General features: G+C 43.8%; 1 protein-coding gene across 1 annotated transcript in view; it reads left to right on the top strand.

Moving 5' to 3' along the window:
• Nucleotides 1-7: 7 nt before the first annotated feature.
• The window catches only part of myo5b (myosin VB), a gene marked incomplete at both ends in the record, with an annotated part of 72587 nt that continues 52202 nt past the window's right edge, over nucleotides 8-20392 (top strand). Inside the window, 10 exon segments of the mRNA XM_034230116.1 lie at nucleotides 8-179; nucleotides 262-406; nucleotides 2757-2913; nucleotides 5795-5938; nucleotides 6010-6091; nucleotides 14089-14196; nucleotides 14863-14972; nucleotides 18916-19181; nucleotides 19304-19385; nucleotides 20203-20343. Coding sequence (XP_034086007.1) covers nucleotides 8-179; nucleotides 262-406; nucleotides 2757-2913; nucleotides 5795-5938; nucleotides 6010-6091; nucleotides 14089-14196; nucleotides 14863-14972; nucleotides 18916-19181; nucleotides 19304-19385; nucleotides 20203-20343 — 1407 coding nt within the window.

Raw genomic sequence — 20392 nt, 5'->3', positions numbered from 1 at the left:
TGCTCAGACGCTGGCCTACCCGGTGGGTCCGAAGGGGAAGCCCCTCCCCTTCCTGCGTAACCCGGACATCCTGGTGGGGGAGAACGACCTGACGGCGCTGAGCTACCTTCATGAACCTGCAGTGCTGCACAACCTGAGGGTCCGCTTCCTGGAGCCCAACCACATCTACACCTACTGCGGTACACTGAGTGCCATCATACACACATGTTATAATAATGAATCATAGGTTATATATGAATGTATATCCCTGTGTGTCTGCAGGCATCGTGCTGGTGGCCATCAACCCGTATGACCAGCTCCATATCTACGGAGAGGAAGTGATCCGGGCTTACAGCGGCCAGAACATGGGGGACATGGACCCCCATATCTTCGCTGTGGCTGAGGAGGCCTACAAGCAGATGGGCAGGTAACTCTATAACACGGTGATAACATGTCTCTATCACAAAGTAATAACGTCTCTATAACACAGTAATAACATGTCTCTATCACAAAGTAATAACGTCTCTATAACACAGTAATAACATGTCTCTATAACACAGTGATAACATGTCTCTATAACATGGTAATAACATGTCAAAATTACACAGTAATAACATGTCTCTATAACAGTGATAACATGTCTCTATAACACAGTAATAACATGTCTCTATAACATGGTAATAACATGTCAAAATAACACAGTAATAACATGTCTCTATAACAGTAATAACATGTCTCTATAACAGTGATAACATGTCTCTATAACACAGTAATAACATGTCTCTATAACAGTGATAACATGTCTCTATAACACAGTAATAACATGTCTCTATTACATGGTAATAACATGTCAAAATAACAAAGTAATAACATGTCTCTATAACAGTAATAACATGTCTCTATAACATGGTAATAACATGTAATAACAGATCAACGCACAATCAACCCATACAGGACATCTCTTTCTCCACATTAAGTGTTAGACATTAGAATTGACTCTTCTTGTCTGTCACATAAGTGGCGCAACTGAAGCGGTATTGCGCTAAAGGGAAATTATTTTGACCGAAGAGATTTAGATTTCTCCGGCAAACTGGAGCTCTGACGTCGCCATTTTGTGTGCTTGGCGGATGCGCTCGGCTCCTCTCGACTGCTGCTCGGTCAGCTTCCGGATGAGGAGGCATTCGTTGGACCAACTTACAGTAGATAACATTACAAACATTTGAACAGGGGCCATAATAGTGTAACAAATGTTTGTTTTGGCAGTTATAACTGAATGTAATGTTTTCTACTTTGTTCCATCTGATGAAGGCATCTGCCTTCGTCAGATGGAAAGTGTCTTGACCAACAACTTAAGTATTTCTTATAGCTATGCAGTGCAAGCGAGCAACACAAACAAGAACAAACAAACAAGTGAAATGAAGAACACAATTGAAATTGTACAATACAATATTGTGGTGGTTCATCTTATAATTCAGTCTAGAGAATGCACCAGACTGCATCTAAGACCTGCAAACATTTACATTTTAAAATTTAAAATGTTCAAACCCTTTGTGCGTCATTTCCTCCGCGCGCATTTTTCAGGGCAATCTCTATTGGGCTCAGGGCCATCTGTAAATTAGCTTAGATGGCCCACTGGGCCATCTCCCAAAATCCTTAATGTCATGCACTGCTCTATTACACAGTAATAACATGTCTCTATGATAACATGTCTCTATAACACAGTAATAACATGTCTCTATAACAGTAATAACATGTCTCTATGATAACATGTCTCTATAACACAGTGATAACATGTCTCTATAACACAGTAATAACATGTCTCTATAACACGGTAATAATATGTCAAAATTACACAGTAATAACATGTATCTATAACACGGTAATAACATATCTCTATTACACAGTAATAACAGGGTAATAACATGTCTCTATAACACGGTAATAACATGTCTCTATTACACGGTAATAACCTGTCAAAATTACACAGTAATAACATGTCCCTATAACACGGTAATAACATGTCCCTATAACACGGTAATAACATGTCTCTATAACACGGTAATAAAATGTCAAAATTACACAGTGATAACATGTCTCTATGGTAATAACATGTCCCTATTACACAGTAATAACATGTCTCTATTACACAGTAATAACATGTCTCTATTACACAGTAATAACATGTCTCTATAACATGGTAATAACATATCTCTATTACACAGTAATAACATGTCCCTATTACACGGTAATAAAATGTCTCTATTACACGGTAATAACATGTCTCTATTACACGGTAATAACAGGGTAATAACATGTCTCTATAACATGGTAATAACATGTCTCTCTTACACAGTAATAACATGTCTCTATAACACGGTAATAACATGTCTCTATTACACGGTAATAACATGTCTCTATAACACGGTAATAACATGTCTCTATTACACGGTAATAACATGTCTCTATAACACGGTAATAACATGTCTCTATTACACGGTAATAACATGTCTCTATTACACAGTAATAACAGGGTAATAACATGTCTCTATAACATGGTAATAACATGTCTCTATTACACGGTAATAACATGTCTCTATAACACGGTAATAACATGTCTCTATTACACGGTAATAACATGTCTCTATAACATGGTAATAACATGTCTCTATTACACGGTAATAACATGTCTCTATAACACGGTAATAACATGTCTCTATTACACAGTAATAACATGTCTCTATAACATGGTAATAACATGTTTATCTTCTGTTGATCAGAGACGAGAGGAATCAGTCCATCATCGTGAGCGGAGAGTCCGGAGCAGGAAAGACGGTTTCTGCGAAGTACGCCATGCGCTTCTTTGCCACGGTGGGCGGCTCGGCTAATGACACGAACGTTGAGGAGAAGGTTCTCGCCTCCAGCCCCATCATGGAGGTCAGTGGGTTAATACATGCAGGAGCTATCACCATGATGTCATCAGTGGGTTAATACATGCAGGAGCTATCACCGTGATGTCATCAGTGGGTTAATACATGCAGGAGCTATCACCGTGATGTCATCAGTGGGTTAATACATGCAGGAGCTATCACCGTGATGTCATCAGTGGGTTAATACATGCAGGAGCTATCACCGTGATGTCATCAGTGGGTTAATACATGCAGGAGCTATCACCGTGATGTCATCAGTGGGTTAATACATGCAGGAGCTATCACCGTGATGTCATCAGTGGGTTAATACATGCAAGAGCTATCACCGTGATGTCATCAGTGGGTTAATACATGCAGGAGCTATCACCGTGATGTCATCAGTGGGTTAATACATGCAGGAGCTATCACCGTGATGTCATCAGTGGGTTAATACATGCAGGAGCTATCACCGTGATGTCATCAGTGGGTTAATACATGCAGGAGCTATCACCGTGATGTCATCAGTGGGTTAATAACATGCAGGAGCTATCACCGTGATGTCATCAGTGGGTTAATACATGCAGGAGCTATCACCGTGATGTCATCAGTGGGTTAATACATGCAGGAGCTATCACCGTGATGTCATCAGTGGGTTAATACATGCAGGAGCTATCACCTGTGATGTCATCAGTGGGTTAATACATGCAGGAGTATCACCGTGATGTCATCAGTGGGTAATACATGCAGGAGCTATCACCGTGATGTCATCAGTGGGTTAATACATGCAGGAGCTATCACCGTGATGTCATCAGTGGGTTACTACATGCAGGAGCTATCACCGTGATGTCCATCAGTGGGTTACTACATGCAGGAGCTATCACCGTGATGTCATCAGTGGGTTAATACATGCAGGAGCTATCACCGTGATGTCATCAGTGGGTTAATACATGCAGGAGCTATCACCGTGATGTCATCAGTGGGTTACTACATGCAGGAGCTATCACCGTGATGTCATCAGTGGGTTAATACATGCAGGAGCTATCACCGTGATGTAGTGCTGGGGGGGAACGATTATTTTGAAAACGATTAATCGGGCGATTATTTGATCGATTAGTCGACTAATCGAACGATTATTTTTCTGTTGTTCAATTCATAAAAAACGTAATGTAAAAAAAACGTAATGTAAAAAAAAAAAAATTCACGATACTGTGTCTCAGGGGATCTTAATATTTTAGAACCTATGAATGTGTTATACCAGATTAACGGAAATAATCTCAGCTAACTGACGATACAAACCATGTTTACCAACACAAAACAAAACACAAGTCTCATAAGAAGCAAACTAAAATGCTATCTAAATGACCCCTGAGCGAAAAATGCTAACGGACATTGGCACAGAACTCAAGATAAAAGTACCCTTATTACTTATCGTAGCTGCACATACAAGATATCCGATTAAAGCTGAGACTCCACAGATTATGTAGGTACATAGTATCATCACTGAGTGATCCGGACTCGCGACAGGGGAAGCAAATACAGTCATCACAACACGTACCTTCACAGAGCTTCTAGGGAGATCGTCTCACCGCCGTAGCTGTCAATCTGATCAAAATACGTGTTCAATGGCATTAAAATGAGAAAAAACGCGGCTGAATCGGTTAATCCATAGGTTTTTAACGTATATGTATAAAACAATTATTGAATTTATAATCCATAATTCCATTTTAATGTAAAAATCGGAGAGCAAATGCTAGCTGCTAATGGTTGCCACCACAGCTAGCTGCTGCTTCCGGTCCAGCAGCAGTCTCAGTGAGATATAAATATATAAATATCTTTGCGTTTTGGACTAACTTTAAAATATTCCCATGCTTTTGAAGACCTAGGGCGAGATGTTTTCGTTTGAGGGCTTCGTGCGCAATCCTGTGAGGAGGAGGTGGTAGCCGTTTCAGTCTCCATTGTGTTAGAAGTGCGATTGCGAACTGCTTGTTGCTTTGGGTGACCCACGTGTGTGTGGCGACCATATGTACAGTATATGGTGGCGACGCGTCGACGCGGAAATATGTCGTCGACGATATTTTGAAGTCGACGCGTCGACATTGTCGACGCGTCGCTACAGCACTACCGTGATGTCATCAGTGGGTTAATACATGCAGGAGCTATCACCGTGATGTCATCAGTGGGTTAATATATGCAGGAGCTATCACCGTGATGTCATCAGTGGGTTAATACATGCAGGAGCTATCACCGTGATGTCATCAGTGGGTTAATATATGCAGGAGCTATCACCGTGATGTCATCAGTGGGTTAATACATGCAGGAGCTATCACCGTGATGTCATCAGTGGGTTAATACATGCAGGAGCTATCACCGTGATGTCATCAGTGGGTTAATACATGCAGGAGCTATCACCGTGATGTCATCAGTGGGTTAATACATGCAGGAGCTATCACCGTGATGTCATCAGTGGGTTAATACATGCAGGAGCTATCACCGTGATGTCATCAGTGGGTTAATACATGCAGGAGCTATCACCGTGATGTCATCAGTGGGTTAATATATGCAGGAGCTATCACCGTGATGTCATCAGTGGGTTCATGCAGGAGCTATCACCGTGATGTCATCAGTGGGTTCATGCAGGAGCTATCACCGTGATGTCATCAGTGGGTTCATGCAGGAACTATCACTGTGATGTCATCAGTGGGTTAATACATGCAGGAGCTATCACCGTGATGTCATCAGTGGGTTAATACATGCAGGAGGTATCACCGTGATGTCATCAGTGGGTTAATACATGCTGGAACTATCACCATGATGTCCGTCACTTCTTCTTCAGTGTTTTTTTTGCTGTATTGATTATTGTGAGCTTCTTCTGTGGTGTATAATGATGGTTCGTGTCTTCTGTCCTTCAGGCTATCGGAAATGCCAAAACCACTCGAAATGATAACAGCAGTCGCTTTGGAAAGTACATCCAGATCGGCTTCAGCCGGCACTTCCACATCATCGGAGCCAACATGAGGACGTACCTGCTGGAGAAGTCCCGGGTGGTTTTTCAGGTGGGTGTGTCTCACAGTCGGTGATTGATCCCTGATCAACAGGAACTGATTTACTGTGGTTAACTTCTCAGGCGGAGGACGAGAGGAACTATCACATCTTCTACCAGCTGTGTGCGTCCAGCAGCCTGCCGGAGTTCAGGGAGCTGGGCCTAAGTGAGTCTACTTCCTGTTTCACTGTGGTCCTGAACCACTTCCTGTTTCACTGTGTTTCTGAACCACTTCCTGTTTCACTGTGTTCCTGAACCACTTCCTGTTTCACTGTGTTTCTGAACCACTTCCTGTTTCACTGTGTTTCTGAACCACTTCCTGTTTCACTGTGTTTCTGAACCACTTCCTGTTTCACTGTGGTCCTGAACCACTTCCTGTTTCACTGTGTTTCTGAACCACTTCCTGTTTCACTGTGTTTCTGAACCACTTCCTGTTTCACTGTGTTCCTGAACCACTTCCTGTTTCACTGTGTTCCTGAACCACTTCCTGTTTCACTGTGTTCCTGAACCACTTCCTGTTTCACTGTGTTCCTGAACCACTTCCTGTTTCACTGTGTTCCTGAACCACTTCCTGTTTCACTGTGTTCCTGAACCACTTCCTGTTTCACTGTGTTCCTGAACCACTTCCTGTTTCACTGTGTTTCTGAACCACTTCCTGTTTCACTGTGTTTCTGAACCACTTCCTGTTTCACTGTGTTTCTGAACCACTTCCTGTTTCACTGTGGTCCTGAACCACTTCCTGTTTCACTGTGTTTCTGAACCACTTCCTGTTTCACTGTGCTCCTGAACCACTTCCTGTTTCACTGTGTTTCTGAACCACTTCCTGTTTCACTGTGTTTCTGAACCACTTCCTGTTTCACTGTGTTTCTGAACCACTTCCTGTTTCACTGTGTTTCTGAACCACTTCCTGTTTCACTGTGTTTCTGAACCACTTCCTGTTTCACTGTGTTTCTGAACCACTTCCTGTTTCACTGTGTTTCTGAACCACTTCCTGTTTCACTGTGGTCCTGAACCACTTCCTGTTTCACTGTGTTTCTGAACCACTTCCTGTTTCACTGTGTTTCTGAACCACTTCCTGTTTCACTGTGTTCCTGAACCACTTCCTGTTTCACTGTGTTCCTGAACCACTTCCTGTTTCACTGTGTTCCTGAACCACTTCCTGTTTCACTGTGTTCCTGAACCACTTCCTGTTTCACTGTGTTCCTGAACCACTACCTGTTTCACTGTGTTCCTGAACCACTTCCTGTTTCACTGTGTTTCTGAACCACTTCCTGTTTGACTGTGTTCCTGAACCACTTCCTGTTTCACTGTGTTCCTGAACCACTACCTGTTTCACTGTGTTTCTGAACCACTTCCTGTTTCACTGTTCCTGAACCACTTCCTGTTTCACTGTGCTCCTGAACCACTTCCTGTTTCACTGTGTTCCTGAACCACTTCCTGTTTGACTGTGCTCCTGAACCACTTCCTGTTTCACTGTGCTCCTCAACCACTTCCTGTTTCACTGTGTTCCTCAACCACTTCCTGTTTCACTGTGTTTCCTGGGCAGAGTCTCAGGTCATTGTGTTCCTGGGTCTCAGGTCATTGTGTTCCTGGGTCTCAGTTCATTGTGTTCCTGGACAGGGTCTCAGGTCACTGTGTTTCCTGGGTCTCAGTTAGGATCCAGTGAAATCATCAAACCCCCAAGAGGACCTGATGGGGGGGTCTCTCTGTTTGATCATCAGGACGAATTAGCTTCTAGATCCTGGGACTTAAAGTCAGAGAAACTTTGAAAACCTGTTTACCTGTCTACCTGCTCACCTGTTGACCTGTATACCTTCTCACCTGTATACCTTCTCACCTGTTGACCTGTCTACCTGCTCACCTGTATACCTTCTCACCTGTTGGCCTGTCTACCTTCTCACCTGTTGGCCTGTCTACCTGCTCACCTGTTGACCTGTATACCTTCTCACCTGTCTACCTTCTCACCTGTATACCTTCTCACCTGTATACCTTCTCACCTGTTGACCTGTCTACCTGCTCACCTGTATACCTTCTCACCTGTTGGCCTGTCTACCTTCTCACCTGTTGGCCTGTCTACCTTCTCACCTGTTGACCTGTCTACCTTCTCACCTGTATACCTTCTCACCTGTTGACCTGTCTACCTGCTCACCTGTATACCTTCTCACCTGTTGACCTGTATACCTTCTCACCTGTTGACCTGTATACCGTCTCACCTGATGACCTGTCTAGATTTTCACCTGTACAGAATTAGCGCTTCATTTCAGACGCCTACCCGTGCGGGTCCGTGATCTGCACGGGGTGGGCCCCTGCTGAAAAGGAAAACCCCCCCCGCAGGACTTGATACGCCCCCTTGATAAATAAATGTAATTATAATGAAACCAGCTGCAATGGACCTTGGATCCACCAGGGGGAGCCGTGAAAAGCTGCCACACTGGAACTCATGTGAAATAAACAGCTGATCTCCAGGTATCTGATCGGATATTTGTTAAGATCCATATGTCACGGATAGGATCATATTCTGTGCTAAATAAGAGACATGTAATCATTTACTAAACATCCCCATGTTTTTATTTAACAAAATAATGTTTAATTCACGTAGGTGTAAGTACAAAACCATCGCTATGTTTTTAGATCAGGAAATGCAGCCCGGCTCAAACAAACGATTTTCAATCATCATCCTCACGATCATTGAATGTATCATATGTTCGCGAGTTGAAATGAATGCACTAATACATGTAGTTTAATCCACGTGAGTTCACTAATACATGTAGTTTAATCCACGTGAGTTCACTAATACATGTAGTTTAATCCACGTGAGTTCACAACAACAAAAATAATCGCTTTGTTTTTATATCACATCCGACCGGAGGAAAATGCAGCACGGGTCTCACTACCGATCATCCTAATCCCACGGGCAAACAATCATATGTACAGTGTTAATAGTTGACTGTATTATTAGTGTCTAATATTACTGCTATAACAATCACACATTGAGTTGTTAAAATCAGACCGTTGTTTTTTTTAAACAGTCTGAATGAAACGGCAGCTCTCATGTGATCAGGTGTGTGTTTACCAGTGTTGGGACTAACGTGTTACAAACTAACGCGTTACTGCAACGCAACTACCTTTTGCGGTAACTAATAACGTTACTAGTTACCTATTCCCATTCAGTAATGCCGTTATAGTTACTGTGGTTTAAATGGGTGCGTTACTGCGTTACATTATGTGATGGAACTGAACCGAATCTCCCTGCGGATGTGGCTTACAGGCGAACATAGCGATGTCCTCTCACAGCACCATGGAAAAGTGAAAGTGACCAGAGAGGAGTGATGATTGGTTAATGCGGGGTAACATTTCAGGGTAAGCCAATCAGAGACAGAGTTGGGCGGGTCTTGCCTTATGGGGAAAATACACAGACACACAAACACTTGCTAACACACACACATACACGGCAACGCTCACCACCAACACACACACACACACACACACACACACACACACACACACACACACACACACACACACACACACACATACACGGCAACGCTCACCACCAGCACACACACACACACACACACACACACACACTATGGCAGATGCAAGTATCAGCGAGAGCAGCAGCGCATTTACAACTTGGAGATATAACCACTATTTTCAATTTGTGGGGATAAAGGACGCAACAAATATTATGGTCAAATAACTGTGCGCAGGACAGAAAGCATTGTCCACATCGAATAACAGCAATGCCAATCTCCTGAAGCAGCTAACTAATGTACATGAGGCTATAAAACTAGTCGCCAAAGACCCCACCGTCTCAACCACCGGCAGTGACCCAGATGGAGCAACACCATCTAAACAGCCAAACAACGATGTCGCCAAATGTCACCCAGAGTCAACTAAACAGATTGATTGCTGAAAATAGTTTGTTTGTCTTCAGTGTCAGTCTGACAGTTTATTATTTATCTAATTGGTACTGCCAAAAGAGTGTAGTTCTTGTTTAATTGTTACACTGCCAAAAGAGTGTAGTTGTTGTTAATGTGTACACTGTGGTGATTGATATTATTCACCCACGGATCTATGGGTTGGGGTATTGTTCTGCACGGACATTTTAGTGAACCGGACTTCCTGTTTCCGCCGGTCTTCGCTTCCCGAGAATGAAGTTGTTCACAATGGTTTTCAGATGCTAAATAAAAGTCTAGCTTGTACCTTTGATACCCCGCCTCCGACTCCCGTCTCTCGGCACCACAACACTGCCAAAAGAGTGTAGTTGTTTTTCAAATCAAGTTTTATTTATATAGCACATTTATAAAGGATGTTTGGTGGAGCCAAAGTGCTGAACATATAATAAAAATAGCCTACAGTAGAGACACTTTACAGCAAATACAACAGCACAGATTGTTTTAGTTTTTATTTCATATTGCACTACTTAGAACTTGATTGTTGAGGCTACAATAAAGATGCCTGCTTTATTGTTATTGCACAGATTACAGGAGACAACGAAATGCAGTTTAGCTTCTAACGGTGCAACAAGCAGGAAAGTGAAAAGTAATGTTCACAATCTACAGAATAACAGATAGAATGAGTTGAATGATGAATAAACAGTGAGCTTGGGTATACTATGAATACACTAGATATCAGCCTGAGAGCAGTATGAACAGTGTGTATGAATACACTAGATATCAGCCTGAGAGCAGTATGAACAGTGTGTATTAATACACTAGATATCAGCCTGAGAGCAGTATGAACAGTGTGTATTAATACACTAGATATCAGCCTGAGAGCAGTATGAACAGTGTGTATTAATACACTAGATATCAGCCTGAGAGTAGTATGAACAGTGTGTATGAATACACTAGATATCAGCCTGAGAGCAGTATGAACAGTGTGTATTAATACACTAGATATCAGCCTGAGAGCAGTATGAACAGTGTGTATTAATACACTAGATATCAGCCTGAGAGCAGTATGAACAGTGTGTATTAATACACTAGATATCAGCCTGAGAGCAGTATGAACAGTGTGTATTAATACACTAGATATCAGCCTGAGAGCAGTATGAACAATGTGTATTAATACACTAGATATCAGCCTGAGAGCAGTATGAACAGTGTGTATTAATACACTAGATATCAGCCTGAGAGCAGTATGAACAGTGTGTATGAATATGCTAAGATATATAAAGTATGAAAACGGTAAGCAGTGCAAGTATAGTATAAAATATATGGATATTAATTTCATGATAAACATTGTGGAACAATGATGAAAATGTGAATGGAAGTGGCGACGTAAAACTGACACAAAACAACAACAAACAAAAATCTTCTGAGAAGCCCCCACCCCCCATGTTGCCTGTGCTGTATGCTGCAAACTCTTTGTTTAAAACTAATTGGCCATCGGAATGTGTGGAGTAAGTCTCCAAAGGAGGGTGGTCACATTCCACAGCTCTCCCCCCCCCTCCTGTGATCTCCCAACCCCCAGTCTGTAGGTTTGTGTTCGCATATTTCAGTGTTCATTTTGGCAGCTGTTTTTGATTTAGTCTTAGTCTTTAGACGAAAATGGTTATTAGTCACATTTTAGTCATTCCTATCCTTCGTAGTTTTAGTCTAGTTTTAGTCGACGAAAACTCAAAACGTGTTAGTCTAGTTTTAGTCGACGAAAACTCAAAACGTTTTAGTCAACTTTTAGTCGATGAAAAATTACATTTGAGTCAACTTTTAGTCCAAATGTGTCTCTATACTCTCTGAACGCTCCGTCCCCGGCAGATCTCTGTGACCGCTGCAGCATGTCTGTTAGGCCCCGCCCCCCGCACACAGAGAAACACAGGGAGATCGCTCTTCTGGAGTGAAGAGAGCGGAAATAATGATATTGCAAGTTAGAAACGTAAGATGCATTTTGACAGACAAGATAGACACTTGGGGGAAAATATGCTGCATTTTGAATGTCCGATAGTCCACCATTAACACCTTAGTCCCGTCTCGTCTCGTCTCGTCAACGAAAACTAAATATACATTTCGTCATAGTTTTCGTTATCAAGAATCTATTTTTAGCTCGTCATCGTCTCGTCTTATGCTACGTTCACACCGGACGCGATGCGAATATTCGCTTCGCTCTAAACGCTCCTATCGCATCGCTCTAATCGCTCGAGTTTCACCGCGGATGCCAGCTGTGTTTACTCGCATCATTCAAACAAGACGCTGGCTCGGGAGCTACAACTACAACAAAATGAACATATTTTACCGTGATTAAATTGTAATACACGTTTCTAAATGATGCCGACGTAACAACATACTGATACCGGTTAGTAAAAACCATGACTTAATGCTTGACAAGTCTGCAGACAGACGGCAGGCAAACAACCTTATAAAATGCTTGTTTTCTGAATGGAGATTGGGTCGACCAGGCTAAGCTAACGCAGTATCTGCTCACTCCACACTCACAACAACGGCCTACAGACATAAATAAACCAGCGACTGTATTCTCCATGACACAGGCAGTCTGTGGTTTGTACTTGTTTCACTTTTGTACAGTTTCTGAACAGATATGAAGAGCTGTGATCTCTGTGTGCTAACTGCTAACAGCTAATGGCTGATGTTTTCTGGTTGAACGTCAGTGACGGCAGGCTGAGATCCTCACCGCTGATTGGCTTCCGCGAGAACGCGTCACATGAATTTGACGCCCGAGTTGAACAAATTGAACTCTGAACTCGCACAGTTCAATCGCCTCAATCGCGTGATTCGCGCCGCGTCCACCGCTTCATGCGCGCCGTCGGAGCGAATTCGCGTATGATCGCGTCTCTGCATTGACTTTACATGTAATCGCGCCGCCCCCAAACATCGCATCGCGTCCGGTGTGAACGTGGCATTAGTCATGTAAAAAAGGTTGTTGGCGAAAAATTTTCGTCATAGTTTTCGTTGACGAAATTAACACTGGCATATTTAAGCTGTCGCACTTTCTGTTGTTTCTATCGCGCATTGCCGGTATGAAAGGGTCTGTGCCGGAAATATCAAACATTTAATAAAAGTGAGAAACAATGAACAAGACTTAACGTATTCATCATAATTAATTCTATTTATTCCGTTTGGATAGGATTTTTGACTTTGTTTAGAGCAGTGATCTTCTCTGCAGCAGAGAGCTAAGCGCTGTCAGACCAGACCTAACCCTGACAAGTATTATCATCTGAAATTAATCATTATGTTATTAATATTAAATACATATAAGTATTTTTACAACTTGTATTTACAAATACTCTGTTGTAATTATTGATGCATAAATGTGTTCATCCATTCAATGTGGCATCTGCTATAATGGGGTTAATGTATGATATTACTTAATAATACAATACATTATAATATATGATATGATAATTATATTTTAGTTTTATTCATTTCTTATTACATAGTTTCTCATTATTATTATTTTTATCGCTCATCTTATTTTTGATTTTATTAATCTGTGTGAATCTGTCCTGTTTTTCACTCTCACCCTGTTGCTGTTTGAACTACTGAATTTCCCCACGGGATTAATAAAGGTCCATCTTATCTTATCTTAATGTATAAGTTGATTTACTTCAATCTACTGTACTGTGTAAAAACACCCCAACAATATTACAAGAAATATACTGCATAAAGCAAACTATATACTTTATTTGATCTAAAACATTGATGTTTTTTCATTATAGTAGTTTGTGAAAACCATACAGTAACAAATAAGTGATTCAATACTACAGTATTCAGCAAACACAACTGCAGAGCTGCAAACATTGCAAACAGACTAAGTTCTACAACACCCAGTTGTCATTGTGTATTTGGTGAATGAAGCGCCATTTCATGGTTAAATCCTGTAATTGAACAAATGGGGAAATTTGGCAACGCCCTCTAGCAATTTGGCAACGTCCCCAGCCACTGGGATCCGCTGGGCTTTTGACTGGGACACACCGATGTGAGTCCTATCTGGAGTGCTACATCTGTATACATTCTCACCTGTTGACCTGTCTACCTTCTCACCTGTATACCTGTCTAACTGCTCACCTGTTTACCTGTCTACCTTCTCACCTGTATACCTTCTCACCTGTATACCTGTCTAACTGCTCACCTGTTTACCTGTCTAACTGCTCACCTATCTACCTGTTTAAGCTCTACCTAACTGATGTGTTTTGTACCTCAGCCAGTGCAGAAGACTTCACATTCACGTCTCTAGGCGAGAACATCTTCATCGAGGGCGTGAACGACGCTGAGGACTTCAAGAAGACCAGAGAGGCCTTAACTATGCTAGGTGACCTGTTAGTGGAGAAACCTGTAATATAACACCTGTTAGTGGAGAAACCTGTAATATAACACCTGTTAGTGGAGAAACCCGTAACATAACACCTGTTAGTGGAGAAACCCGTAATATAACACCTGTTAGTGGAGAAACCCGTAACATAACACCTGTTAGTGGAGAAACCCGTAACATAACACCTGTTAGTGGAGAAACCCGTAATATAACACCTGTTAGTGGAGAAACCCGTAATATAACACCTGTTAGTGGAGAAACCCGTAACATAACACCTGTTAGTGGAGAAACCCGTAACATAACACTGTTAGTGGAGAAACCCGTATATAACACCTGTTAGTGGAGAAACCCGTAACATAACACCTGTTAGTGGAGAAACCCGTAATATAACACCTGTTAGTGGAGAAACCCGTAATATAACACCTGTTAGTGGAGAAACCCGTAACATAACACCTGTTAGTGGAGAAACCCGTAACATAACACCTGTTAGTGGAGAAACCCGTAACATAACACCTGTTAGTGGAGAAACCCGTAACATAACACCTGTTAGTGGAGAAACCCGTAACATAACACCTGTTAGTGGAGAAACCCGTAATATAACACCTGTTAGTGGAGAAAACTTGAATATAACTATAATGTATATTTTGTGTTTATGTGTTTTTTCAGGGATAAAGGAAAGCAGTCAGAGCAGCATCTTCAAAGTGGTGGCATCCATCCTTCACCTCGGGAACATCGAGATCTGCACAGAGCGAGACGGAGAGTCGTGTCACGTGTCTGTACGTTAGCATCAGCTGCTGTCAGGTGTCTCTACGTTAGCATCAGCTGCTGTCAGGTGTCTCTACGTTAGCATCAGCTGCTGTCAGGTGTCTCTACGTTAGCATCAGCTGCTGTCACGTGTCTGTACGTTAGCATCAGCTGCTCTCAGGTGTCTCTACGTTAGCATCAGCTGCTGTCAGGTGTCTCTACGTTAGCGTCAGCTGCTGTCACGTGTCTCTACGTTAGCATCAGCTGCTGTCAGGTGTCTCTACGTTAGCGTCAGCTGCTGTCACGTGTCTCTACGTTAGCATCAGCTGCTTACAGGTGTCTCAACATTAGCATCAGCTGGCCTCTCGTGTCTCTACGATGTTACGATACTCTGTCACCCAACTTTGTAATCTCAATAACTTTTCTGCGCTTCCTCTAAGCTTGTCTGTCATCAATTGCCTCGGGCTTCTACGCAGATGTCCATAGAGGTTCCAAACGCAGATTTGTTTACTCCCAGTCCGGAAAATCATCCATAACATCTATCTGGTCAACTAACCGCCATGTCCCACAACTGTCATGTCATCTGAGCGCACTTATTACTCCATATTATACACCCACCACTGGTCCGTTACAATCCCAGCTGTACCGAAAACCTGGAGTGGATTCCACCGCCCTCTGCTCAGAGCTGGCCCAAATACCTGGAGTGGATCCCACCGCCCTCTGCTCAGAGCTGGCCCAAATACCTGGAGTGGAGTCCACTGCCCTCAACCACCAAAAACTGATAATAACACACTTCCTTCCACCTCCTCTCCGCTCCTCCCCCCATCTCACATTCCTCCCCGCACTGTCAACCTGGACAACCTCTTACCTCTTCAGCCTGTGACCACACCACGCCCCTCCCACTCAACTAACATTGCCCTCCTTAACATCCGATCACTCAACAAGAAAGCCCTCATCCTCCATGAACTAATCTTGTAAAAATCCCTTGATTTCATTCAGCTCACCGAAACCTGGCAACAGCCCGATGACTTCTTCTCCCTCAACCAAACATCCCCCCTGGCTTTAAATACATCACTAAACCCCGCCCCTCCCACCGTGGTGGCGGCCTTGCTGTAATCCACAATCAGAACATCCAGATCACAGAACTAACCCTCCCCTCAGTATCATCCTTTGAATTCATTGCCTTCAAAGCCCCTCCCTCACTGACAGTCATCCTCATCTACCGGCCTCCTAAACCTCATCCCTCCTTCCTCTCCGATTTCACTGAATTCCTCACACTTGCCTCATCCCTCTCTCAACGTCTTTTACTACTTGGTGACCTCAACATTCACATTGACTCACCCACCTGCAAGCTGGCATCCGAATTCACAACCCTACTGGACAATTTCTCTATCACCCAACATGTCACCTTCCCCACCCATGACAAAGGACACATCCTTGATCTCGTCTGCTCTACCAACCTCCCAGTGATTGACCTCCACCCTTGCCCATTTCCCCTCTCCGACCACAAACTCATACAATTCACCATTGCCCCCCCCCTCCCGAAACCCCTGCCCACCCAGAAACATCACCTTCCGTAATCTACACTCCATTGACCATAACCATCTCTCCGAACTGCTATCATCTAATCTCCCCCTGGACGCAACCCTCAGCTCACCTGATGATCTGCTCAACCACCTCAACTCCACCCTACTCACCTCCCTCAACACTTTAGCCCCCCTCAAAAATAAAACTGTTACTTTCAAGACCTCCTCACCCTGGTTCACACCCGCACTGCGTAAAATGAAGCAGCGAGGCCGCCAACTTGAACGTCTTTCAAAGAAATCATCCCTCACAGTCCATTACATAAGCTACAAACTCCATCTCAATGCATACAAAGATGCTCTTATTGCCGCTAAATCTGCCTACCTCTCCAACATCTTCATTGACCCCTCCCGTAACCACAGGACCCTCTTCTCCACAGTTAACAAGCTCTTCAAGCCCCGTGCTGATAACCTCCCTACTTCTACTTCCGTTACTTGCAGCTCATTCCTCCAGTTTTTCGCAGACAAAATGAATGCCATTAACCACTCCTTCTCAGCTCCACCTCCACCACTACCATTTCTCCCCCCCATCTCCCTTGACCTCCTGACTCCTCCTCCCCAGCGCCGCCTCTCCCAGTTCAACCTGGTTACCCCACTTGAAATACTCCATCTGATCGGTTCCTCAAATCCCACAACCTGCTCCCTTGACCCTCTACCCACTCCTCTTCTGAAGTCCTGCCTCCCCGTCCTCTGCCCCTATCTTGCTAACCTTTTCAACTCCTCGCTGTCCCATGGAACCGTCCCCTCTGCTTTCAAAACTGCTGCCGTTACTCCAATCCTCAAAAAACCTGGTCTTGATCCCTCCTCCCTCACTAATTACCGCCCCATCTCCAACCTACCATTCCTCTCAAAAACTCTTTAACGCATTGTAGCCAAACAAATTCACTGCCATCTCCAAACCAACCAGCTTTATGAACCCCTTCAGTCTGGATTTCATCCTCACCACAGTACAGAAACTGCACTCGTCAAAGTCCTCAATGACTTCCTCACCTCTGCTGACACAGGTTCCCTCAATATTGTCATCCTCCTCGACCTGAGTGCAGCCTTCGATACCGTGAGCCACAACATCCTGCTCACCCGACTCAGGGACATTGGTATTGAAGGTATTGCACTCAGATGGCTCCAGTCCTACCTCACTGAACGATCCCACTTCATCACCCTCCCCAACCACTCCTCTGCCACAGCCTCAGTCACCCAAGGTGTTCCTCAAGGATCAGTACTTGGCCCCCTCCTCTTCATCATTTACATCCTCCCCCCCTCGGTCAGATACTCCGCCACTTCAACCTGGACTTCCACTGCTATGCTGATGACACTCAGATCTACGTCAGCACCAAACCCCTCCATAACCCCCCCCTTACCCACATCGATTCCTGTCTGACAGCTATTACAACTTGGATGCAACATAACCTCCTCAAACTGAACAGCAACAAAACAGAACTCCCCCTAATCGGCTCCAAATCCACCCTCAGCAAGGTCACTAACATAACTCTCACCATCGATGGCACCATTGTTTCCCCTCCAATCAGGCACGCAACCTTGGCGTAATCTTTGACCCCACCCTCTCCCTCGAACCTCAAATCCGCCAAACAGTCAAAACCTCATTTTTCCACATCCGCAATATTGCAAAAGTCCTACCCTCTCTCACCCGCCCCGCAGCCGAACGACTAATCCATGCCTTCATTTCCTCCCGCCTCGACTACTGCAACTCACTTCTTTACGGGATCAGCACTACATCCCTCAACAGACTCCAACGGGTTCAAAATGCAGCTGCACGTCTCCTCACGCATACCACATCATGGCATCACCCCAGTCCTCAAAGACCTCCACTGGCTTCCTGTCTCCCATCGCATCAACTACAACATTCTGGTCCTCACCTACAAAGCCCTCCACCATCTGGCCCCCCCTTATCTCACAAACCTTCTCACTCCTTATCAACCCCCACGGTCCCTCAGACCCACCGCAGCCGGACTCCTATCCACTCCCACATCCACACTCTGCAGCTTTGGGGACAGAGCCTTCTCAGCGGCAGCTCCTAGGCTCTGGAATTCCCTCCCCCAAGATCTCAGTGACTCTGAGTCCCTCACAGTCTTTCAGTCCCCGCCTCAAAACACATCTTTTCAACTCTGTCTACCCATCACCCCCCCCCCCCCCCCCCCCCCCCCCTCTCAATCAACTTCCTCTTGACTGCCTTTTTATTTGTTACTTACTTGTTTGCCTGTCCTTGTTTGTCTACCCTCCCTCATACTGTAAAGCGTCTTTGAGTTGTGAAAAGCGCTATATAAATAAAATGCATTATTATTATTACGTTAGCGTCAGCTGGCCACGTGTCGGTATGTTAGCATCATGTGTGGTCCAGGTTAGCGTTGTCAGCTAACGGGGCTCTTTGTTGCAGAGGGACGACCTCCACCTGCAGCACTTCAGCCGGCTGCTGGGCGTGGAGCTGCAGCAGATGGAGCACTGGCTCTGTCACAGGAAGCTGGTCACCTCATCAGAGACGTACCTGAAGAAGATGTCCAAGAAGCAGGCGGAGAACGCCCGCAATGCGCTCGCCAAACACATCTACGCCCGCATGTTCGACTGGATCGTGGAGCACATCAACAAAGTCCTGCAGAGCTCGTCCAAACAGCACTCGTTCATCGGAGTGCTCGACATCTACGGGTGATTCCCCTGAATAATGACATGACCATAATAACCAATGATCTGCGACTGTCAGATCCTGGACCAATTAATACTTGACAAATTCAGTTTGTTTTTGTGTCTTTTGTTTGATTTTGCTGCAGCTTTGAGACGTTCGAGGTCAACAGTTTTGAGCAGTTCTGCATCAACTACGCCAACGAGAAACTTCAGCAGCAGTTCAACTCTGTGAGCCTCTTTACAACCTGCAGGGTGTTTCTGAATCATACAGATGAAGATATGATATCTGAAGGTGTTATATAGTGTTAGCTCTGCTATGGTACAGATATCTGAAGGTGTTATATAGTGTTAGCTCTGCTATGGTACAGATATCTGAAGGTGTTATATAGTGTTAGCTCTGCTATGGTACAGATATCTGAAGGTGGTATATAGTGTTAGCTCTGCTATGGTACAGATATCTGAAGGTGTTATATAGTGTTAGCTCTGCTATGGTACAGATATCTGAAGGTGTTATATAGTGTTAGCTCTGCTATGGTACAGATATCTGAAGGTGTTATATAGTGTTAGCTCTGCTATGGTACAGATATCTGAAGGTGTTATATAGTGTTAGCTCTGCTATGGTACAGATATCTGAAGGTGTTATATAGTGTTTAGCTCTGCTATGGTACAGATATCTGAAGGTGTTATATAGTGTTAGCTCTGCTATGGTACAGATATCTGAAGGTGTTATATAGTGTTAGCTCTGCTATGGTACAGATATCTGAAGGTGTTATATAGTGTTAGCTCTGCTATCATACAGATATCTGAAGGTGTTATATAGTGTTAGCTCTGCTATTGTACAGATATCTGAAGGTGTTATATAGTGTTAGCTCTGCTATGGTACAGATATCTGAAGGTGTTATATAGTGTTAGCTCTGCTATGGTACAGATATCTGAAGGTGTTATATAGTGTTAGCTCTGCTATCATACAGATATCTGAAGGTGTTATATAATGTTAGCTCTGCTATTGTACAGACATATCTGAAGATACGATGTGTGTCCTCAGCATGTGTTCAAGCTGGAGCAGGAGGAGTACATGAAGGAGCTTATTCCCTGGACCCTGATAGACTTCTGCGATAACCAGCCGTGCATCGACCTGATCGAGGCCCGGCTGGGGATCCTGGACCTGCTGGACGAAGAGTGTAAAGTAAGTGGTGGTGTTAGATTCACTTTTCATCTGTGTTGTATTATTGTTT

Source organism: Gymnodraco acuticeps, unplaced genomic scaffold, assembly GCF_902827175.1.
Source record: "Gymnodraco acuticeps unplaced genomic scaffold, fGymAcu1.1, whole genome shotgun sequence".
Taxonomy (NCBI): domain Eukaryota; kingdom Metazoa; phylum Chordata; class Actinopteri; order Perciformes; family Bathydraconidae; genus Gymnodraco; species Gymnodraco acuticeps.
This window is presented reverse-complemented; position numbering and strand designations above follow the sequence as displayed.